The 24946-nt window shown below is 47.5% G+C and overlaps 1 protein-coding gene across 2 annotated transcripts in view; it reads right to left on the bottom strand.

The window, feature by feature from the left end:
- LOC132579251 (vascular endothelial growth factor receptor kdr-like) overlaps positions 1–24946 on the bottom strand; it is a 242832-nt gene that overhangs the window by 117905 nt on the left and 99981 nt on the right. For both annotated transcript variants that reach the window (XM_060249494.1, XM_060249493.1), the window contains exon 11: positions 7176–7284. In XM_060249494.1, coding sequence (XP_060105477.1) covers positions 7176–7284 — 109 coding nt within the window. The remainder of the gene's footprint in view (positions 1–7175; positions 7285–24946) is intronic.

Below are 24946 nucleotides of genomic sequence, written 5' to 3' on the forward strand. Positions count from 1 at the left end.
AGCATCATGACACAAGGGTGGAAGGGGGTTATATTTGAGTCTTGCCCTATGACCTGACTTCAAATCCTGCTGTTGTTAACAGATGTTGGGCATGTAAGTTACTGCACAGAGTACTGAAATATTTACCCCGAGGTGTCTCCCCCCACCCCAGATATTTTATTTATGTTTCTGTTGGCTGGATGAGTTACGTACTTGTCTCTCCAGCATTATTTATGAAACTTCAGTAGCTGTAAAGAGTTTCTGCCCAGATTAGCCAGCCTGAATTATAGATGATCCTTCCTCTCTCACCCAAGAAACAAGACTGAAGAAGCAGCCCCATGAGATGACTGGATGGAAGTGGCACTCCCCGCCCCCCACTGATCATCCCTTGCAAGCGCCACACCATGTGTCCTTGTGCGACTTTGGCAAAAGGGTTTGGAAACACATGCTTGCCAAGAGAGCGCGTCATCTTCTCTGAACCCCAGCTGCATGAGGAAAGGGCTGCTGTTATAACTACTACTAGGAAATACTCAGAGCAAATCCAAGAAAGTGATTGTTGTTCTAGTTCTTATTCTGCACCCATTTAGGGACTAATGTCAGAGGGGGCATTCCATGATGGGTTCCACATGGAAAAAAGGGGGTTGTGTGTGTATGTCAGACTCAGCCAGTCAGGGACTGCAGCCTAGTGGTGGGTGGGTGGGGAAGAGGCCTGCCTTCTTGCTTCTCCTTTTCCAGTGCACTCCTCAGCAGTGGAGAAGAGGGGGGAATTCCCTGACCCCTGGCCTCTGTCTTGCCCTCTGGCTTTGAGACAAGGCCTGGGTCCAAAACATGAACATATGAACATATGAAGCTGCCTTATACTGAATCAGACCTTTGGTCCATCAAAGTCAGTATTGTCTTCTCAGACTGGCAGCGGCTCTCCAGGGTCTCAAGCTGGGTTTTTTTTTTTTTCACACCTATTTGCCTGGACCCTTTTTTGGAGATGCCAGGGATTGAACCTGGAACCTTCTGCTTCCCAAGCAGATGCTCTACCACTGAGCCACCATCCTTCCTCCTTGGGCTAGGGTTGCCCACCTTGGGCTAGGGAGTCCACCCTCCAAAGCAGCCATTTTCTCCACGGATACTGAGCTCTATCATCTGGAGATAAGTAGTAATTCTGGCAGGAGATCTCCCAGAATTACAACTTATCTCCAGATGATAGAGCTTGGTATCCGTGGAGAAAATGGCTGCTTTGGAGGGTGGACTCTGTGGCACGATACCCTTGACTCTCTAGGCTTTGGCCCTAAATCTGCAGGAATTTCCCAACCAGGAGCTGGTGGCAACCCTGTCCTTGGCTAGGGTTGCCAGCTCCAGACTGGAAAATGCATGGATATTTTGGGGGTAGAGCCTGAGGAGGGAGGGGCTTGGGGGAGGAGAGGGACTTCAATAGCATGTAATGCCATAGAGTCCACCTTCCACAGTGGTCATTTCCTCCAGGTAAACCGATTCCTGTCACCTGGAGGTCCGTTTCTCCAGCCACCCCCCATCCCACATCACGGGCAATGGGATGTCCTCTGTCCAGCGTCACTGACAAAGTGATGCTGTAACTTCTGGCGCAGACCAGTGATTTTTGCCAGTGACGTTGCTGTCGCTCCAGCCTAGACTTCCCCCGCTATGAGTAAGGCCCCTGCTGGCCAGCTGATCAGTGGCAGAGGGCAGAGAGTGGGGGTAGAGAATCCTTGCCCTGGAAGCAGCCTGGCCAGCCTGGTGAAATGATATGCACCATTCTTCAAGTTTGACACTACATTTCTATGGGACATCGTAAAAAGAGTCATAGAGTTTTTGCCTGAATACATGAAGACATGAAGCTGCCTTCTACTGAATTAGCCCACTGCTCCATTAAGGTCATCACTGTTTCCACAGACTGGCAGCTGCTCTCCAGGGTCTCGGGCGGAGGTCCTTCCCATCACCTACTGCTTGGTCCTTTGAAATGGAAATGCCGGGGATTGAACTTGGGACCTTCTGTATGCCATGCAGATACTCTGCCACTCAGCCGTGGCCCCTCCCCAGAGCATTCTATGTTGCCGGCGACACAATGATGTCACTTCTGGTGTGCGCTGCTGTGATATCAGCACAGGCCTCTGTTAGGAGAGGCCTGGAAACACCATGCTTTCACTAGGGAGATGACAAAGCATTTTGGGATGGAGGACAAGAGAACAAATTCTCTGGAGGGAGGCAAGGACTTTTTCCTGGCCTTTCCCAAACGTTACGCTTCCTCCTTACCTCTGTTCTCTATCCCCATCAACTTTCCTGGACTCAGCCTCTTTGCGCACAGACTGACTTAGCCCAGGGCTCAAATGTGATTTGTCTGGGCCCTGTACTACCTTATAACACACAGATCCCATCACATACCAAAAATCCAGTTGTATTTCTACAGTGTCACGTATGGACCATATTTTGTTAACAGACCTGCAGGGCGGGATCCCACAGTACCTTGAGGCCCGGTACGATGACATTTCTCACACCCATATCCCTTATGCATGGCAACACTTGGCCACCAGGTAGGACCTGGAGATCTCCCAGAACTTCAGACAACAGAGATCAGTTCCCTCAGAGAAAAGGGCTGCTCTGGAGGGTGGACTCTGTGGCATTATACCTTGCAGAGGTCCTTCCTCCACCCCTGCCCTCCACAGGCTCCACCCCCAAACTCCAAGAGTTGGCAACCTTAGCCCAGAGTCTAAAATTACTTAACTGCACCACTGCAGATGGACCACTGATTTTTATTGCTGTTCTAAACTACCTCCTTAACCATGTAATTTTATTTCCAGTCCAGCATTTCTAACAAGTTGCCCAGCCTCAGCCCTGAAAGTGTCATGGACACTCATACCTTAGGAGCACCAGAGAAGGAGGAGACTGGATTTGTACCCTTGGAGTCTCAGAGTGGCTTGCAATCTCCTTCCCTTCATCTCCCCCCAACAGACACCCTGTGAGGGAGGTGGGGCTGAGAGAGCTCTGAGAGAACTGCTCTTGAGAGAACAGCTCTGAAAGAACTGTGGCTTGCCCAAGGTCAACCAGCTGGCCTTATGAGGAGGACTGGGGAATCAAACCTGGTTCTCCCAGATTACAGTTCATGCACTCTGATATTTTTTATAGCCATTGCACCATACTGGCTCTCCAGCATTTTTTTGGGTCCTTCTGTCCAGACTAGTTTTATTCTGTGCTTTCATTGGCTTTCTGCAATTATATTCCAATTTTTTTCAAGAAAACTCAGCTGACTGTAACTGACATGAGAAAAAGCACTTGTTTCTCTACACACCTCACTGCAAGATGAAAATTTTACCTTTGAGAATACATTTTTTTAATTTTGCTTGCATTTTGCATGACTTTGTTTACATGCTCTGGACATAAATGCAATTAGCATCCTTATTCTGAGCAGATGCAAAACTGCCCCCCCCAAATCCCCTGTAAATATATGCCATGTGGCATTTTCTCTTCTGTCAACAGTCTCTGTACTCTTGTCTTTGTTTTTTATTGCAACTTAGTCTTTCAAAATGGCTTGAGGTTCCCTAGCGTGAATGGGGAAGTGCACCATTGGGGAAGGTAAACTGTCAGCACAAATCAAAAAGAGGTCTGGTGGTTCCATTTGTATTTACAAGGAATTAATTGGTTTTAATTTCCTGTCCTTTGCACAATGCTCGGTGTAATTTAAAACTTATGTGCTTTTGTGCGTTCCACAGCTGAGCCTGCCAGGGGTGGCTGGGTTGCTTGCCATCAGAACGGACTGGAGGAATCCTTCACTTGCCAGTCTGAAACAACACAGGCGCTTTTACACATCCCCATAAACATGTCTGGAATGAATACACTGCCTGGGGCAACTGTTTGTGAAACTCTTTGGGAATTTGACACCAAGTCTTATCAAGTGTCTCTTCAAGTACGGCTAAAAAGTTTTGTGTGAAGACATCCAGCTCTTCCGAAGGGCAACATCCAGCATCTCTTGCACAAGCACAGGCTTCTGCGTCTCCCCATGGGGCTTGGGTAGGATTGCCCAATCTGGACTGGGAAATATCGGGAGATTTGGGGGGTGGAGCCTGGGGAAGGCGGAGTTTTGAGAGGACCTCAGCAGGGTATAATGCCATAGATTCCACACTCCAAAGCAGGCATTTTCTCCGGGGAAACTGATCTTGGTCACCTAGGGATCGATTGTAATAGCAGGAAATCTCCAGGTGCCACCTGGAGGTTGGCAATCCTAGTTTTGTGCAGGAGACCTTCCTTCTGGGTTGCTCCTAAAGTCCCTCAGCAGCTAGGAGCAGCGCTCTCATCATTGTTACTAATTGATTTTTTTTAAAAATTATTATGATGTCTCACTAAGGCAGTAGTGCTCTCAACAGCTTAAAAATGTTTAGTGAAGTAACGGCCCTTTAATTTGACTTTCAGAAAAGCCTCAAAACATAAGCTCAATTGTCACCTTGAGTGGAATCCTGATTGACTAATATTTGCCACTGCTGATGAAGACTGGATCCTACTAATTCACCAGGCTAAAGTCATAATTGATTAATCCACCCATCTAAGCCAGGAAGGGCTGCATTCCTACAAAGCACATGATGTTGTCTGGTACTTAGCCCTTTGTGCAGGAAATGACATGTACAATGAATACTAGGTGGGGGTGGAAGACTGTGCCTTTTGGTCACCACCCCCTTCCCATCATATAGGGACAAATCAGCTCCTTAACTCGCTGGGAAGTTCCCAATAGGCTACTGACCCAGAGGGCTGCTGGTGACCAGGAGAGAGCTGTGAGCCACACTGCCACTGACTATTCTGTTGGGTCCACTCAGGTTGGACTTAACTAGTACCACTGTTGACAGGTATAGGTGTGGCCTGTCTTGCTCTTGGGCCATTTGAACTTTCCTGTTTCTCCCACCTCACCTTCTGACTGGTGCCAACTCATGCAACAGCTCCCTTTAGAAGAACCCATGGAGATTAGGAGCAGGTTTCAACCCCATTCCGAGTGTTAACTACAAATGGCATAGCATCTGCACAGGACTCTTGAACTGAACTACCAGTCCATCTCATGTGTGAAAAGGATCTAGAGGTCATAGTGGACCATGCGCTGAACATGAGTCAACAGTGTGATGTGGTGGCTAAAAAGGCAAATGCAGTGTTGGGCTGTATCAACAGAAGTATAGTGTCCAGATCACATGAAGTGATGGTGCCACTTTACTCTGCTCTGGTAAGACCTCACCTGGAGTATTGTATTCAGTTTTGGGCACCACATTTTAAGAAGGATATAGACAAGTTGGAACGAGTCCAGAGGAGGGTGACGAAGATGGTGAGGGGTCTGGAGACCAAGTCGTATGAAGAAAGGTTGAAGGAGCTGGGGATGTTTAGCCTGGAGAGGAGGCAGCTGAGAGGCGATATGATCACCAAGAACTTGAAGAGCTGTCATATAGAGAATGGTGTGGAATTGTTTTCTGTGGCCCCAGAAGGTAGGACCAGAACCAATGGGTTGAAATTAAATCAAAAGAGTTTCCCGCTCAACATAAGGAAGAACTTCCTGCAATGACTTAACTAGGCCTTCCTACGTTCTACTGTTCAGCTGTAGCCCCACTATGACAGCCAGTATGACTTAGCAGTTGCCAACTCTAGGTTGGCAAATTTCTGGAGATTTGAGGGCTGGAGCCCGGAGAGTGTGGGACCTCAGACAGGTACAAAGCCATAGACTCCACCCTCCAAACCAGCCATTTCCTCCTGGGGAAACATTGTTGCCAATCTCCAAGTGAGGGCTGAAAATCACTCAGAATTACAACTGCTTTCCAAATGGCAGTGATCAGCTCCTCTGGAGTTGGGGGGGGACGGACCCAGAGTGACCCAGAGACTCTCACACAGAGTCTCTTTCTAGAGCCTGTTGTATTTTTCCTCACAACAGACCTTATTCCTAGTAGAACATAGGACCATAAGAAGAGCCCTGCCGGATCAGACCATAGGTCCATCTAGTCCAGCATCCTGCCTCCCATGGTGGCCAATCAGTTCCTCTGGAGGGCCAACAGCAGGGTAGAGAGGCCAAGGTCTTCCCCTGATGTTGCCTCCTGGCACTGGGATTCAGAAGCTGGCCGCTTCTGAACATGAAGGTTCCCTTCAATCACCATGGTTAGTTGCCTCTGACAAACCTCGCCTACATAAATCTGTCTAATCCCCTTTTAAAGCTGTCTGTGCCCATACCCTGGCAGTAAATTCCACATTTTAATCATCTGTTGCGTAAAGAAGTACTTCCTTATATCCAATCTGAATCTACTGCCCATCAGTTTCACTGAATGCTCTCCAGAGCATCTTCACTTGAAAGTGTGCTGTACTGAGGTTAAAGGTTCCAGCCTCAACCCCCCCCCCCCCACACTAATTTGGCCATGAAGCCTACTAGGTATCCTTAGGCCAGCCATTCTTGCTCAGCCAAACCTACCTCATAGGCCTGTTGTGAGGATGAGGTACAGGACTGGAGGTTGCCTTTCCTCCCAGGCAGCCAAATAATCTGATTTTAAAAGGATCCTCTTTTTTTGGTGGTTTTTTTAAAAAGCTGCAAATACCCATTACTTTTGCAGCAAGGCCATTAGATGGGCATAGGACATAGCTTTATTGGTATTAAATCATACCTAGAGTAACCATAGAGCTGTGAATAAAGCATGGTGCGTTTTAATCATCTGAGGCTGAAGGGGGCCAGGACTGTGAATGCTGACTGAAGACTTGAGAAGTCCCCAGAGTCCTGGATGCCTTGGCCATTGCCCTGATCTCCCTCCCCTTCAAGTATCCAGAGAAAACAGCCAGCAAAGAGCTCCATTGTGGCAGATGCTGGAGCTGGAGATAAGCAGGAGAGCAGGCCTGTCCCACTCATCAGGAGCCTGGTAAGTTTCAAAGGCAGTTTGGGACTACCAAAAGGAGAGGGTGTGGAGGAAGGCAGGTTTATCATACCCCTGCTGGCCACAAGTCATGCCTGGTGGGCTGAGTTTCACTTGTTGAGTCCCTGGTTGGGCAGAGTAAATAAAAGCAAAGGGTATTGGAGTGTCATGGAGGTTAAGCATGTGAATACGGTGTGCATGATCAGAAACTACACCTGGCGGGAATGACAACCTGCCATGGCCCCCTCAATGCATGAACATGTCTGTGCCAAATCAGAGTCTTAGGCTCTAATGTGGGAAGAAACCCCCAGGGGTGTCATGCAGGTGCCTTACCTGAGACATAGAACTTGATGCTTCTTTCGTCTATGCCAACCTTGTTGGAAGCAATGCAGAAGTAGATCCCGGATACATTGCTTGCTGTGATTGTCAGGATGCTAATGATCTGTCAAGCGGAGAGAGAGGAAGTCAGACAGTTGATGAAGAAGAAGAAGAAGAAGAAGAAGATGATGATATTGGATTTATATCCCGCCCTCCACTCTGAAGAGTCTCAGAGCGGCTCATAATCTCCTTTCCCTTCCTCCCCCACAACAGACACCCTGTGAGGTAGGTGAAGATATTGGATTTATATCCCGCCCTCCACTCTGAAGAGTCTCAGAGCGGCTCACAATCTCCTTTACCTTCCTCCCCCACAACAGACACCCGGTGAGGTGGGTGGGGCTGGAGAGGGCTCTCACAGCAGCTGCCCTTTCAAGGACAACCTCTGCCAGAGCTATGGCTGACCCAAGGCCATGCTAGCAGGTGCAAGTGGAGGAGTGGGGAATCAAACCCGGTTCTCCCGGATAAGAGTCCGCACACTTAACCACTACACCAAACTGGCTCTCCTGTATAGACAGCTGCGGGGCGGGGGTGGGGCATCCCTTCCTCCCTCCCTTGCCATTCCCAGTCCCCCCAGCTCTTAATTCCTCCTCGCAACGGTTCTCCCACCTTACAGTCATCTCTTCTCCCACTGCCCACTGCAGCCCCTACAACATCTCCCCGCCCCCCGCCACAACTCCACCTCTTTTACCCTGGCTGGAGACACAGAATGTCACCCACCATTTTTGGTTGTTACAGCAACCCAAAATGCCACCCATACATCGGGGTTTCCTCCACTGTGTACGGACAAGCACTGACAGTTTTTACTTTCAGGGTGGGTGTGAACGCTCAAATGTTTAGTTTTCATAATTTTTTTGCACAGCTTTGCGGAAAGGTAGACCTTAGTCCTGGGTTCCCTCCCCATTGAGGTGTTTTGTTTTTTTTGTTTTTTAAAATCCATATCGCTATTGGATAGTTTGGATATTTGATTCAGCAAACAGCCCGGTACAATGCTATCTCTTCCCATTATTTTTTGTTCTTAAGTACTTCTCAAGCCTGTCTGAGAATTTTCTCCTTGTTGACTTCGCCACAGCCAAAAGAACACTGCAGAACCTCTTCGATCCTAATGGCCACAAAATGTAAAATTTCCAGGTATCAAGGGAAAATGCATTGAAGTCAAGTTACTGCTTCTGAACATGCGAGTTCCGTGTGTGCCTTGTTCCTTTCTCTCATTCTGGGACAAAGAAAGTTTGCTACTGGAGCCAGATTTAGAGCAACTTCTTGTGTTTAAATCTGAATTCTGAGTGATTCGATTTCCTGATCACAAATCTATATTTATCTGTTGCATTACAGTGATTTGTGGATTTAAATTTTCCTACTTAGCTATGTGCTTAAATGCTGTGCTATGCCACATGACAGTGACAAATTGATACTTTGATTTCTATGTAGAATTTTAAGGTACAACCCAAATGCCAAGGAGGCACTTGGGAAGTCTGTCATTCCAGTCCCAGAGCACTAATTCTATTTCTGAGGGTCATCTTTCCACTCTGGGACCTGTTATTCCAGCCCCAAACCAGTTTGTCTGGGCCCAAAGAAATAATTTACAGTTCACTTTGTATTTTCATTGCAACTATTTGTGCAACTAATTGAGCCCATGCAAGTCAGTTGGCATTCCAAGCTCCCATTATCTCCAATGGGCTTTAAGGCCTCTCCTATTGTTTCTAATGGGCAATTCTGACATTCCTTTTAGTACATCCCCTCAGCAGAACCCAGTGCCATTTTGCCAATGCCAGCATAACAGGACTGATGTGAAGCACAAAATTACACTCCAAGCCAGGTGGGGAGGGCAGATTTACAAGCCCAGCAGAATCAGTGCTGACTGGGTAATTTCAGACCAGTCGCATACTTCTGGTCTAATCTACCTCACAGGGTTGTTGTGTAGATCAAAGGGGGGGGGAGAGGAGAATGATGTAAGCTGCCTTAGTCCCCACTCCCCACTGTGGAGAAAGATTGTCCTTTGCCTATGTAGAGGCTGCAGGAAGGGAGGAGGTGATGGAAAGGTGAAGTCAGGGGGGCTGATAAAGGGAAGGAGACAGGGTTGCCAACTCCAAGTTAGGAATTTTCTGGAGATTTAAAGGGTGGGGTCTGGAGAAGGTGGGGTCTGAGGAAGGGTGTAACTTCAGACAGGTACAATGCCATTTCCCCCTGCGGAATCACTTTGCCAATCTCCAGATGTTGACTGGAGATCACTCAAAATTACAACTGCTCTCCAGATGGAAGAGATCCTTGAGGTGTGTATGGGGAGAGTTAATGCCTACACTTGGGTGGATGGGAAAACAGCATTGGGTTGAGGGGGGCACTTGCCTAGATCCTCTTTCTGGAGCCCATTGTATTGTATTGTATCTTGATATAACTACCATGGCTTATTTCCAGGTTGATAAATTTTGAAGAAAATAACGAAGTTGCAGAGAGCATTTTGCCAGACAAATTTAGAAGGCTTTTGCATCTGTTTAAAGAAGAGATTAAAGACTGGCTTGTTCCCAATATCAACACTGAATTGTTACGAGAGGCTGATAATGCTGAAGAAAACAGGAATGCTCCTGAGGAGGACTTTTGATGAAATGAGCCTCTATCTAGGTGCTCAACGGACGGACTTTTCTTTGTAATATTGTAAAGTTGTACTTCTTTATAATGTGTACAAAAGATTTGTATGACTCTTTAAAAAGCTTTACTAAATGCCAGCATATCACAGTGTTTGTTTGTATTTCTCACCCTGAGGTTGGCAAGCCCCAGTCAATGCTTCTTCTCATTAGGCAATCGGGTGATACTGGGAAATGGAGCCAGATAGAAACAGCTTCTCCCCTGTGCAGCTGAGAAAGCTTTCCTTGGCATTCACGGCAGTTGGAAGAGTGAGAAAGGGAGCACGTGATCCTTTAAAGACCCTGGACTCAGGCCACTGATGGCTTAAAGGTAATGACTGCCACTCTGAATTGTACCTAGAGGCAAACTGACAGCTTGCACTGCTCTTTCAGATTTAGCAAGATGCATTCTCTCAACTTGATCCCGCCAACAAAATCCTTGCTGATTGTTTTGTACCTGTGGAAGCTGCCAGACAGTCTTCAAAGGCTGCTGCACGCAGAGTGCATTGCAAAGGTCCCAGCTGGATTTAGGGGCTGCCAGATCTTGGAAATCCAATAAGGCAGAGCCTGGCCTAGGATCCACCCAGTCAGCGGCGTCACTAGGGCGGGGCCAAGGGGGCCATCGGCCCTCCCCCAGAGCATTCTCATTGGCCCCAGGCACTGACCCATGGCCCCCCCCAACAGGAAGGGGCTGGCCCTGGGACTAGAACGCTGCTGCTGTGTGGGCTGGCCGGGATTCTGAAACTGGGGCCGCGCTGCCGCCTCTACCACAAGGGGATCAGCATTCTGTTCAGCGGGGGTGAATGGGCGGGCTGGCTGAGCTTCCCAGCTCACGCTGCCGCCAAGTTGCTTGCTTTCTGTGCATGGGGGGGGGCTGGGCTTCCAAAACTCCAACGGTGCCTCTGCTGAGTGAGTCCTGCCTGTTTTCTGCGTGCCTGGGGGGTGGGGGGGCGGAGGGGCTTCCCAAACCGGTGCCATGTTGCTGAGTTGCTTGCTTTCTGTGCATGGGGGGGGGGGGCTGGGCTTCCAAAACTCCAATGGGGTTGGATTACGGGGGCTGGTCATGTGACCAGAGAGTGGATGAGGGAGGAGCCATGTGAAGTCGGCGGGGTTGTGTGCAGAGGGGGTGACGCAGTCCTCCAAAAGGGGTGATGCCCAATGGGGGGGGGTGACTTGAATCAGTTACACCCCAGGGTGCAACCCACCCTAGTGACGCCTCTGCACCCAGTCAAAAGCGAGATCAGATCAGGGTGGAGCTCAGAGAAGTTAAAGAGGAGAGCCCAGATAGGAAGTCAGTAGGTGGAATGAAAGGGTCAAGGAGCAAATCAGAAAATACTGATTTCTCTAAGGGCGTTTTCGCACTTACCTTACGCCGGAGTGACGTCCCTCTTCACCGCGCAGCGTCTGCGCGGATTTCGCACTAATTGCTCCGCAGAACCCGGAAGAGCCGCAAAGTCCCGCGGCTTTTGTGTCGCAAATGTAAACCGCCAAAAACCAATTTACATTTGCGACGCAAAAGCCGCGGGAGTTTGCGGCTCTTCCGGGTTCTGCGGAGCAATTAGTGCGAAATACGTGCAGACGCTGCGCGGTGAAGAGGGACGTCGCTCCGGCGTAAGGTAAGTGTGAAAACGCCCTAAGATAAACAGCTAGAGTTCTGTCTTTGGCTGCTTCCGCACTCACCTTGGTCCAGGGCAGGCTTACGTTTCCACATGGAGCAAGCTGGCGATTTCGCACCAGTTGCTCCGCGCCACCATTTTGCGTGGGGCAAACCCACGATTTGCCCCGCTGCAGTGTAAACCTGTTTTTTCAGGTTTATACTGCGGCGGGGCAAATTGCGGGTTTGCCCCGTGCAAACCCTGATTTTTCTGGCTGAAACAAGCAACAGTGTCTCTTGTATTCGGTGAGGTGGGTGTTGATACTGTGCTGGGTAGTGCCTGTGGTGCAGTCTACGTTGGCACTACCCAACGCAGTATCAACACCCGCTTCACTGAACACAAGAGACACTGTCGCTTGTTTCAGCCAGAAAAATCAGCTGTCGCTGAACATGCACTTCAAGAAGGAGACCACGTCATCTACTTTGAAAGAACTGAAGTCCTTCTACGGTCTCACATTATCACACCCATCTGAACAGAGAAGCTATTGAGATTTACAAACACCAGCACAACTTTAACAGAAAGGAAGAAGGCATTTCCATCCACCATTCTTGGTATCCAGCTCTGCAAAACACCCTACAGACTACAAATTGCAGAAGGTCACAGAACAACCAGCACATTCCAGAGAACAATCAGCACAATCAGCAACCATCTTCCTTATCTTCACACCCCTTCCAACCCTCCCAGCAATCAACACAGAACAATGGTCACATTCCACAGCCAGTTTCCTTATCACCACCCTTCCAGGAAGCCCCACCAAACAATGGGTACATTCACAAACCAATTGCCCTCTCACCACACCCCCTCCAGCCTAGAAATAGCAGCTCTCCAGCAGCCCTGGCCTCACTCAATGCACAGCAGCCAAGAAGGTCAGAGTGCCTGCTCCGGCTGCAACGCCACTGAGGATGTTCTCCACAGCTGAGAACGAAACGTCTGGAAGAAAAACTTTCTCCAGTAGAACACGGCACTTGAGCCTGAAAGATTCTACAAACCCTAATGATGATGCCAGCCGTGAAAACCTGAAATCCTTAATCAGATTCTCTCCCCCCCACCCACCCGGGACATTGTTTGAACAATCTGCATCATGCCTACGGCCTTCACAGACTCTGAAATGGTGGACAACTAACACTAGAGGCTGGGGAAAATCCTTTCTCCAGGAAAATGTGAAGCTCTTGGCCTGGTACAACGGACTCAGGGCACACAGGAAAGATTATACCATCTGAGCCAATGCCAGTATCATAACTCAGTCAACTGGAACCAGGGTGTCAGAGCTGCCGACACTTTTATCGTCTCATCTAGCTAGCCAAACATCCACAAAATTCCTAGGTGGGAAATGGATTGGTCTGTTTCCAGAATGTTCTATTTCTCGTGGGAATTTATCAGAAAAAGGGGAAGACTGGCAACTATACACTTTTCACCAGGGTGTGGTTTATAAAACTGTATTCTATTATCCAAAGGCTTAGCTTAACACAGACACCCACAGACTCCATTAGAGAGTTATTTAGGCAGGGGGGAGCGCTTTCAAAATTGGAATTTGGCAGGGATAGTTCAGAAACCCCCGTCTTAGAGAATTTCATTTTTATTAACAAGAATAAATCTTAACGGAGAGATACAGTTATCAAAAAGGACATTCAAAGAGCATTTTTAAGTCAGCAGGCTGGAGACAAAATGAAAATCTTATTTGTAAAAGGGTACAATTTATCCACATGTTTCTAATTATGGTTTGGAGAAGAAAGATCTTGCATGTTTATCCATCAAATATATAGGCTGAGGAAGCATTTGGTGGGGGGGGGTGTGAGTGCAACTATGTTTAAATGTAGTCCAACTACATTCACAATGCAGGGCTTCTTCCAATAATTTGTGACAGGAGTTAACCTTAAAAGTCAGAATCTGTACTTAAGAACATAAGAGAAGCCATGTTGGATCAGGCCAATGGCCCATCCAGTCCAACACTCTGTATCACACAGTGGTCAAAATACACACACACACTGTGGCTAATAGCCACTGATGGACCTCTGCTCCATATTTTTATCCAATTCCCTCTTGAAGTTGGCTATGCTTGTAACCGCCACCACCTCTTGTGGCAGTGAATTCCACATCTTAATCACCCTTTGCACTTTTGCTTTTCATCTAAGCACCTGAAATGACCTGAACGTAGGTTTGTGCAAAAAAGAGCCTCTTTTTCTATATTAAAGTATCATGCAGCAAAGAAATATTTACATGTTAAATAAATAAATGCAGGAGTGGCAAGAAATACCTGTACATAACCATTTTCCGCAAATAATACCACTGGGTAGACTGCCTTTACCCAAAAAGTGTGGTCAAATTGACATGAGAAGGGAGGGAAAAAAACAGGTTGCCTACCTGTAACTGATGATGCCTCCACCTTGCATGCCCATTGGGATGGGCATGAGGATCCTGCCAGTTCCTTCTGACCACTGTAAGCTCCAACTGAGGAAACAACAGCAGTGGGGAAGGAGGGCAGGTAATGTGAATGCACAGATGACCACTCGAAGATCATCAGTTACAGGTAAGCAATCTGTTTATCTTTTTGTAGCCTCCGTGCTTCACACTGATGGGAGACTAGCAAGCTAATCAAAGACCTACCTGGAGGAGGGTGCTGGAGATCCTCAGATATGTACTGCCTGTAATACTGCTCTGCTCACTGGGGTTCCTTGAACGCAACCGACATCTAGGGCATAGCGTCGCACGAAGGTATGAGGGGTTGCCCATGTGGCGGCTTTGCAGATGTCTGGCAGGAGAACTCCCTTGAGGAAGGCAGTAGATGTTGCAAGTGCCCTTGTCGAATGGGCACAGATCGAGCCAGAAAGAGGCTTCTTATCGAACAGGTAACAGAGTTTGATAGTTTCCACTATCCACTTGGACAGGTGTTGTGATGAAATGCCGGTTCCCAGGGAACGTGTGGCATAGGAGACAAACAGGGTGGACCTCTTGAGAATACTCCGTGTCCTATGTAGGTAGAAGGACAAGGCACATTTCACGTCTAGTGTGTGGAGACGTCACTCTTCCGTGAATGATGGATTAGGATGAAAGGTTGGTAATACTATGTCTGCCGACCACTGAAATTCAGAGATGGCTCTGGGTAAAAAGTTCAAATCTGGGACCAATGACACCCCTGCCTCCGAAAATGATATATATGTGGGTCACACCGAAGGACTCTCAGTTCTCCCACCCTGTGAGAAGAAGTGATCACTGCAAGAAAAGCTGTCCTCCATGCTGTGGAGCACACGTTGCCATAGGTTTGCACAGTCGCAGAGTGAGGCGATTCAGTACCAACAGGAAGTCCAGGGCAGGGTCAGGTGTTTGGTAGGTGGGAACAGTCGAATGAGGCCCTTCAGGAAGTGCTTAGTGGACGGATGGGAAAAGACTGAGAAGCCGTCCACTGGAGGGTGTGAAGTGGATATGGTGGCAAGATAGACCCTAATAGATGTGTAACTAAGCCCTTTATCTATCAAAGACAACAAGAAACCAAAAATAGTCACTAACAGTGAATCATGTACAGAGTTCATATAGTTTATGACTATGTACTTATAGTTTAAGAAAGCTCTCCATTTGTAAGAATATGACTTCCTCATCTTCTTGAAGAGGACTGACAAGTGGAGTGCCTCAGGGATATGTCCTGGGACCTGTTTTGTTCAACATCTTTATAAATGATTTGGATGAAGGAATAGAGGGAATGCTTATTAAATTTGCAGATGATACGAAATTGGGAGGGGTTGCAAACACAGAAGAAGACAGAAACAGGATACAGGATGACCCTGACAGGCTGGAAAACTGGGCTAAAAACAATAAAATGAATTTTAATAGGGATAAATGTAAAGTTCTGCATTTAGGTAGGAAAAATCCAATGCATGGCTATAGGATGGGGGAGACTTGTCTTAGTAGTAGTATGTGTGAAAAGGATCTAAGGGTCTTAGTGGATCATATGCTGAGCAGTGAGTTTGAGTCAACAGTGTGATGCGGTGGCTAAAAAGGCAAATGCAGTTTTGGGCTGTATCAACAGAAGTATAGTGTCCAGATCACGTGAAGTGATGGTATTGCTTTACTCTGCTCTGGTAAGACCTCACCTGGAGTATTGTGCTCAGTTTTGGGCACCATATTTTATGAAGGATATAGACAAGCTGGAATGGGTCCAGAGGAGGGCAATGAAGATGGTGAGGGGTCTGGAGACCAAGTTCTATGAAGAAAGGTTGAAGGCATGTTTTTAGCCTGGAGAGGAGGCGGCTGAGAGGTGATATGATCACCATCAAGTACTTGAAGGGCTGTCATATGGTGTGGAATTGTTTTCTGTGGCCCCAGAAGGTAGGACCAGAACCAATGGGTTGAAATTAAATCAAAAGAGTTTTCGACTCAACATTAGGAAGAACTTCCTGACCGTTAGAGCAGTTTGTCAGTGGAACAGGTTTCCTTAGGAGGAGGTGGGCTCTCCTTCCTTGGAGGTTTTTAAACAGAGGCTAGAAGGCCACCTGACAGCAATGTGGATCCTGTGAATTTAGGGGGAGGTGTTTGTAAGTTTCCTGCATTGTGCAGGGGGGTTGGACTAGATGACCGCTCCACTCTATGATCCTTATGGATGGCTTTCTGCTATTGAGCAATATGTGGTCAATCCGACTTTTGACTGATGCTAGTGTATCTTCCAGGCTGTCAGTTTCAAATGAGGGACATTGTGATGAAGAAGTTGACCTCCATGGCCTAGGAGCAGATCCAGTTCCAGGGGGAACTGGTAAAAGGTTTTCTCCGACAGACAAAGTAGGGAGGGAAACCGATGTTGCCTCGGCCACCATGAGGTGATCAGGATTTCTCTAGGTCTTTGTATGGTGATTTTGTGTATCACTCTGGTGATGAGGGGTAGTGGTGGAAATAGGAAAAGGTGTTTCCTGTTCCATGAGAGTAGGAGACTGTCTCCCAAGGTTTGAGGGTCAAATCCTGCTCTGGTACAAAATGCTTGACACTTCCTGTTGCATCTGGTGGCAAAGACATCAATGTCGGGGAAACCCCATTCCTGGAAGAGGGGACGAAGAGATTTAAAATTGAGTTCCCACTCATGAAACAATGCTCCCCACCCCCTGCTCAGGGAGCCTGCTGTGACGTTCTGCATGCCTGGTAGACGCGTGGTTCTTGGGTGTATCCTTCACTGGAGGCAATTGTCCCAAAGTTCCAAGGCTAGGTGGCATAGTCTGTGAGATAGCGTCCCACCTTGTTTGTTTATATAGTACAAGGCTGTGGTGTTGTCCATGAGGACTGGGACTACGCAGCCTTTCAGGAGGTATTGGAAAGAGTGTATGGCATACCTGATTGCCAACAATTCCAGCAGATTTATGTGATTGGTCTGGAGGTGGGGTTCCAGGGGGCTCTGGCACAAAATGCCCTGCAGGTGCGTTCCCCATCCCCAAAGGGAGGCATCCATAGTCACCGTCCATGTTGGAGAGGGGATCTGAAAGGGAGCACCTTGCATTAGATTTTCTGTTGCCTCCCACCAGGAGTGGGAGGTCAATACACTCGCTGGCATATAGTGACAGTTTGAATGCTCTTACAAACCAGAGTTGCAGAGGGCGCATGCGTAATCGTGCGGGCAGGAGTACTGTCGTGGTTGCTGCCATCATTCCTAGTAGTCTGATGGGCTGATGCATCCCCTTGATGGCAAATCGTTTTGATGCCCAGCGCTCCAGCTGAGTATATCTTTCGGCTGATAGAGTCGAGTTTCTTCCCTTCCTTGTCTGAGCAGAAAGAGTGTGTGTGTTTGCTTTTTGAGGAGGAGGATACTACGACCGAGTTAGGATGGTTGAAGAGGAAGCCTGTATCAGACTCTTGTATCTTGTACATGTGGTCTGGACGAGATTGGTGTGGAAGCTGGTTTTGTCCAGGATGCCATGGCTGCATGGAGGAGTACTGAAGTCATGGGTAGGGCTACCGGGGTCAACGCATCGCACTGCACAATGTCAAAAACTGTGTCGGTAATGATTGGATGAGGTTGTGTGACCGTTTGACAAAATCCCTGTAGGCCTTGAGATCCTCCGAGTGGGAGACAGGGCCTTACTCCAAGTGTCACTTATATGTAAAAAGCCTTGACAGTTTTCTAGCACATGCTGGGAAAGTGAAACTGATCTGCCAGGTAGATCATCTAAATGACAGGAGGTGGCTGCGTGCCAGAGTTGCATCAGCCCAGAGCAAAGTCAGCATGACTCAGCAGGAAGCTGATTGGTTACCTGATGTATAAATGTACAAAGACACTTTACTATGTGTGGGTTATGGAAGTTGGAGAGCAGCGGAGCATTCTGTTGGATTGGAGAGTCAGAGGTGTAAATAAATTGTATATAGTGGTTTTAATACTACTGTGTGCAACCTTCATTCTTTGCGTCTCTAAAGACCACCCTCTTAAGCTCGGGCGCATCAACACCAAGATGTGTTGTGAAGGGGAAGGTTTGGTGCTGGAGTCTGGAGTTTCTCGGTGGTCAATGACAGAGTCACTGTCTGAGTGAGCTGAAGACATTTCACCTTCAGAGGGCTCTGTAGATTGTCTCGGTGGAGTGTTCTGTCTTGGCGGTTGGGCTGGAGTCTTTTTCGGTGCCGGTGGAGTCTGTTCCTTAACTGGTGCTTTCAGCATTGGGACTTCTGGGTTTCGGTGTGGGTCCTGATGACAGGAGTGGCACGAGGCTGTAGATCAGGTATCCCAGTCCAGGGGCAGTCATGGGAGCCATGGGAAGGTGGTCGGAATCGGGTAAGCCCCATACAGGTACTGCCACTGTCGTTGGTCCCAGTTAGGAGATGGGGGTGGGGGTGGTGGCGGCGGAGGAGGATGTTCTTCCACTGGTTTTGGTGTTGGTGGTTCCCTTGGCTTCTCAGGCGGTCAAGGCAGAGCCTCTTTAGAGACGTCTCGAGGTGGAGCTTTTGGTTTGGGAGGCAGGCTGTTCTCCGCTCCCGACGAGACCAAATTAGATGTTTGCTGGGTGAGATTGGTCTCGAAGTCTGAGGTGAACATATGAACATATGAAGCTGCCTTATATTGAATCAGACTCCTGGTGCATCAAAGTCAGTATTGTCTTCTCAGACTGGCAGCGGCTCTCCAGGGACTCAAGCTGAGGTTTTTCACACCTATTTGCCTGGACCCTTTTTTTGGAGATGCCAGGGATTGAACCTGGGACCTTCTGCTTCCCAAGCAGATGCTCTACCACTGAGCCACCGTTCCTCCCAGACCTTTTGCGTCTGGAGTTCCTCCTGAGATAGCTGCCAAATCGGCAAGCCCAGGAGTCTGAGAGGCAGCAGAGTGCCCGGAGTTCCCAGTCGGTATGTGGCAGATTGGTAGGAATGGCCATGAGGGCTCTTGTGGCTCCTGTCTCTTTGCTGTTTGTGCTCTTTACCATCCCTGCATTTTTTGACAGGAGTAGAGGTATCCGAGACAGTTTCCGAGACGGGGTGTTTCAGCACCGACCGGTTGGCATCACATCGAGCTGGCATCGGGACCATCGATGTGGATGGGGTCGATGTGGAGGTGAGACCCGGGTCCGCTAGGGATGCCTTGGTGGGTGTGGTGAGTGCAGCTTCCAGAAGAGCCATGCAAAGCCTCACTGCCTGGTTCTTTCTTTCGGGTTTGTTGAGAAAATGTTGCACAGTGGGTGCAAGTCTCCAGTTTGTGTGCTTCCCCGAGACAGAGAAGACAGAGGTCATGGCTGTCGGGGGGTGGGAGCTTGCTGCCGCACCTCTTGCAGTGTTTGAAAGACCCCCAGAGTTTTTCCATGCACCGATGGAAGGTTGGATGTATAAGGGGAAAAATGTTTCCCTCCCTGGGGAAAGGAGGGGGTGGATTATTTCCTGGCAAGTGAAACTCACCAAGTCCACTTTTTTGTAGGAAAAACAAACAAGTCAAAAGTCAAAGCGAAAATTAGGCAATCGAGTACTGACGAGAGGAAGAAAGGTAAACTCCTACCCATGTGGCAGTCAGAAAGGAACTGGCAGGTTCCTCGTGCCCATCCCAGTGGGCATGCATGGTAGAGGCACCATGCATGCCAACTGGGAAGGGTGCAAAAATCCTTTTTTTCTAGACTTTAGAAGTACCAATCGGGATCTGCACAGGTGCACCATATCTCATCAGTGTAAAGCACAGAGACCACGAAGAAGATACCGCTGTAACAACTGCATATTCCAAGAATTCTTCCATCTTAAGAGGTCCAATTGCCTTGTGGAGTTTTGTACCCCCTCCCCCCCCCAGTAATTTTCTGTACATCACAGTGTTTACTCTGGTGGCGCAGGGGTCATTTTTACCCCCCAATGCATTGCCAGGAAAACTAAAATTAGTATCAAGATGAGTAATCATGATTGTCTGTGGCAGAAGAACAGAGCAAAAGTCTAGGATCACCTGAAAGACTAGCACAGCCTGTGGCAGAGGAGGAGCTTTCATGAGCCACTGTATGAACTCCTCCCCGTCACAAATTGTGTAAATCTTTCAGGTGCTAGAGAGTCCCGTGGCGCAGAGTGTTAAAGAACATAAGAGAAGCCATGTTGGGTCAGGCCAATGGCCCATCCAGTCCAACACTCTGTGTCACACAGTGGCAAAAATTTTTATACATACACACACACTGTGGCTAATAGCCACTGATGGACCTCTGCTCCATATTTTTATCTAACCCCCTCTTGAAGCTGGCTATGCTTGTGGCCGCCACCACCTCCTGTGGCAGTGAATTCCACATGTTAATCACCCTTTGGGTGAAGAAGTACTTCCTTCTATCCGTTTTAACCTGACGGCTCAGCAATTTCATCAAATGCCCACGAGTCCTTGTAATGTGAGAAAGGGAGAAAAATACTTCTTTCTCTACTTTCTCCATCCCATGCATAATCTTGTAAACCTCTATCATGTCACCCCACAGTCGACGTTTCTCCAAGCTAAAGAGCCCCAAGCGTTTTAACCTTTCTTCATAGGGGAAGTGTTCATAGGGAAAGCTGCAGTACTGCAGTCCTAAGCTCTGCTCATCCCCGGCAGAAGCTGGGTTTTCAGGTAGCCGGCTCGAGGTTGACTCAGCCTTCCATTCTTCCAAGGTCGGTAAAATGAGTACCGAGCTTGCTGGGGGGAAAGTGTAGATGACTGGGGAAGGTAATGGCAAACCACCCTGTAAAAAGTCTGCCGTGAAAACGTCGTGAAAGCAACATCACCCCAGAGTCGGAAACGAGTGGTGCTTGCACAGGGGACCTTTTCTTTCCTTCAGGTGCTACGGGACTCTTGCTCCTTTTTAAAATTAGCAGGTCATGTGAAATTGACAGAATCTTATGTTCTTAATTTTGCATAATTTATTTCGGGTGCTGGTGCTGTTGCTCTCTTACTGTTCTGTGACAAGGAAAATCTAATTTCTTTTCCATGCTACAGAAATTAGGAAATTTTTACTGAAAAAGAAATTCCAAATGTTTTTTTCTCAGTGCAACACCAGAGGTTCTTTATATTTAGGAATTACTCTGGGGTCTTTTTCACTGCCGCACTGCATCACTAAAATGCCCTTTCTGTTTGGGCGACAGCTAGGAAAAGAGGATATTGTTTCAATTGCCAACCAACGTTCCCTCTTTTCTGTTTCCTGGGACCATCTCGGTCAGAGGTTATTGAGGGCAGATGGGTGGATGGTCTCAGGGCAGGGCCCAGAAAATGAGGAGCCCCCCCCACCCCCTGCCCCCCATTTTCTTCAAGGTCACTCATCATTTGTTGGGTCCTTACAAAGGCAAGCCTGGAAAAGTTTACTCATCACTGGTGCTATTTAAATTCTATCAGTCACTACTGAGATGGGCAGCCATGTGAGTCTTGTCTGCAGCAGCAGAAAAGGGCATGACCCCAGGAGCACCTTAAAAACTAACAGCGTTTGTGGCCCTGGGGGAGGAGCTTCTATGAGACACGAAAGCTGCTGCCTTGCCATAGGTGCTGCTGGACTCCTGCTCTTTTCTACCATTTAAGCTATCCAACTGATAGATCATTTCATGACTGAACCTAAACTTCTGTAAGGGGCTCTGATGACAGTGAAGCCATTGGATGCAAACTTTGGAGAGTGCCTCTCCATGTACCAAAATGTGATTTAAAATCCTTTCAGAGGTTTCTGCATTGGAGATCTGCAGCAAGGGACAAGATCTTTAGAGCTGCAGTCCGAAGGTTATGGAACAACCTCCAGAAATCACTGGAGGAGAGTGTCAAGCATGCTATTTCTAAGTGCTGGTTTATCCATACCTCTCTTCACTCCCCCGCCCCCCGCTCTCCCTTCCCTCCTGTGGATGCATAATAAATCCCTCCAACTCCAGGATGTTTGGTGTAACCTTGTATTAACAGTGTAAAGTGCCTCTCCCCCAGATTCACACAGCCATGTCTTATCAGCTAGCAGAGAATGTGTGAGAAATGGAGATGTTAACATTCCTTAGTCATAAAAGAGATACTAGCAAGTAGCTTTTGAACCTTCAACGCAATTTGCATCCTTATGTTATTCTTTTGAAGTTATCTGTAACCCTGCCTTTTGAAGTAGTCTATAAGATACTATTCAATACTGTGTCAATTATTACTTCCAAGGAATCCGTCCTTGGAGCAAGTCATGGAGTTTCAATAAAGCAAGTCTTTGATTAAAAAACAAAAGCTTGATTATTGCGAACTATCGATGCTTGACAGAGAGAGCTACTAGTTTTTATATTGTTTGGTGATCTCCCCTGTTATGTATGTGCCTTAAAGTCTGTACTTCCTGCCGGCTCATTGGAGCTAGGAAAGCAGAGCTTGGGGACTGCATAACAATGGGTAGTGGGATCCAAATACCTGCCGCCCTGCACCAATCACAGACTCCTGCCTGTTTGAATGAACCAATGGCAGGCTAGCGCGGGAAATTAGAGTTGTATATAGGTTAGGCCCTCAGGCCCTTAGTCAGTCTTTGTTGGGAGCAGCCTTCACCAGGCTTCCCTTAATAAAGAGCTGTCTTCGCTATGATCTCATCTCTGTAATGCTTTGAACCCACTATATTATATCCCACAAGCTCAATTTGGAATTAAGCTGGCAATTCCAAGAAATGTTGGAAAGCACTTGGGGGGGAAATGTTCTTTTCTCCTCTCCAGAGTTCTAAAGTCCCTTTCAGCTGCCAGCTCCCCCATAAACCTCTAACACCCTCCCCACCCCCCCAACCCCTGATCTGGCAGTGGACCTCAGGCGGCTGCTACCCTGGTGGTGGCAATACCTGCTGAAGCACTGGCTGCTGCTACTCTGGGGACTGCAAGAAAGAGGTCAGTTTGTCTCTTCCTTCTATTCCTACCTGCCTTTCCACTCTTGTGCAACCAGTTACTGGGAACAAAGATATATAGGGCGGAAAGCTTAAGGTCCTACACAAGATCTTGCACAAGTGGAACTGCATTAGTCCGCTTATGTTTCTGCTGGCCTATCAATGGATCCAAGCTACCACGGCTATGGCTAAGATGCCAAGGAACCTGAGAAAGCACCATATGCCAGGGTGTCTGGCACCTGGAACGCTGCAAGGAGAGGGGAGGAAGGGGGGTTTGTCTGCCGGCAGCATGGCCACAGCAGCCAGGTATGGGTGGGAGGAAGGACTCCTTCTCTTGCGCAGTTTACCGTTCAAAGCAGGAGCCTGGGCTGCTTGCCTCACATGGAAGGAGAGGAACAGCAGTCAGCCAGCTTTATTAATTGACGTTGTTTAAAACTGTTATTAGCCATCTTGTGGAACTCGAGGTAGTTTACAAAACCCCCCATGTATTTTAAAATCTCCAATCAGGACTGCTAATAAATAAAATAAACTATATTAGTCAAGGAAAGGAAAGGTCCCCTGTGCAAGCACCAGTCCCATCCGACTCTGGGGTGACGTTGCTTTCACGATGTTTTCACGGCAGACTTTTTACGGGGTGGTTTGCCATTGCCTTCTCCAGTCATCTACACTTTCCCCCCAGCAAGCTGGGTACTCGGAAGAATGGAAGGCTGAGTCAACCTCGAGCCGGCTACCTGAAAACCCAGCTTCTGCCAGGGATAGAACTCAGGTCGTGAGCAGGGCTTAGGACTGCAGTACTGCAGCTTTAACACTCTGCGCCACGGGGCTCTTTCATATTAGTCAAATGCAGTCCTAAATTAAACTTTCTTCAAGCGCCTTGTGAAGGTTGACAGTGAGGGGGCCAGGCACAGTTTCCTGGGGAGGCTGCTCCATAATCGTGGGGCTGCCACCGAAGACCCTCTTTCATGTGCCTATTAGACAAGCTTCTTGGGTTGGTGGGACAGTCAGGAAGGCCTCTCCCATGGTCTTAGTTCCCAGGCAGGTATATATTCTGGACAATGGGATGGCAAACTTCAGGGATATCCCTGAAGTTTATATGCATCTTTTGTCACCTTTAGGGGAAAATCTGGTCTGTCTGTCTGACCTGCAAGGCCTTTAGCAGCTACGTCTGGGCCTGATAATAGAGCTCGTATCATTGATGCTGCTGGAATGCTATGCTGTTAAGCATTCTTTTTTATTAGAGCATGGTCTAGATGTTGGAAATATATATCTGTTTGTATGACCTTTGCAATGTTCTAAAGTTCCAGTCATTATAGGGTTAACACTGTGCCTGATTCCCTGTTGTCTGCATGACCTGGGGAGAAGATACTGACTGCTGTCAATCAAGGTCTAGAAGCGGGAAAACCTGTTTTGTTTGTTTGGTCAGTTAGTCAGGTGACTTCCTTTGTTCAGGCAGAGAGGTCAAGAAAAAGGGGGAAGTAGCCTCCATTAAGCACATGATCTTCTAGTGTGAGGATGTTGTTCTATAGTGTTTGTTATTTTCACCTCCCGGTACCCTTCCCCTGTAGAAATAAATATGTTTTTGCTTTTTCATGTTAAATGCCTCTCAATGATTATTTGAGCCAGTGATCCATAGGACTGTTTGAGATAAAGAAATAGAATTTCAAACAGAATTTCCCTAACACTAGATAGGTGGAGGGATGAGAGAAAGAAATAGCACAGACGTTTTGTAAACTGGTAGATTTGTTTTTCAGTATGCTTCCCAGGAGAAACTGTTCATATTGAGATAGACAAAAAACTATGTTGTTTTTTTTCTTTTCTTTTTTGTAGCTTCTTAAGGATAAAGATATGAAATTTTTGTGTCTATGTTCATGAGGATAGCGTTAAACTAACAAACTAGTTTGTGTTTTTAACATGGTTAAGCCAAAGCAGGTAGTTCCGTGCTGAGACCGCTCTGACTTGTTTATACTTATCTTATATGTGTTGAAGAAGAACTGTTTAGACTTGTATTGCAAACAATAGCTTAGTAAAAATGTTTTATAATGGAAGATAAAGATGGTAAAATATATGGAGAATTCTATACTTGCATGTAGAACGAATTGGATACTTTTTTTCGGAGGTAGATTTAAAATTGATATATTTGTATTTTTCTTCCCCCCCCTGCTTTTCCCATTCTGTATATACCCCCCCCTTTTATGTATCTATGCGTATGCTTCTTTCTT

Source organism: Heteronotia binoei, chromosome 11 (genome assembly GCF_032191835.1).
Source record: "Heteronotia binoei isolate CCM8104 ecotype False Entrance Well chromosome 11, APGP_CSIRO_Hbin_v1, whole genome shotgun sequence".
In the NCBI taxonomy this organism is placed as follows: domain Eukaryota; kingdom Metazoa; phylum Chordata; class Lepidosauria; order Squamata; family Gekkonidae; genus Heteronotia; species Heteronotia binoei.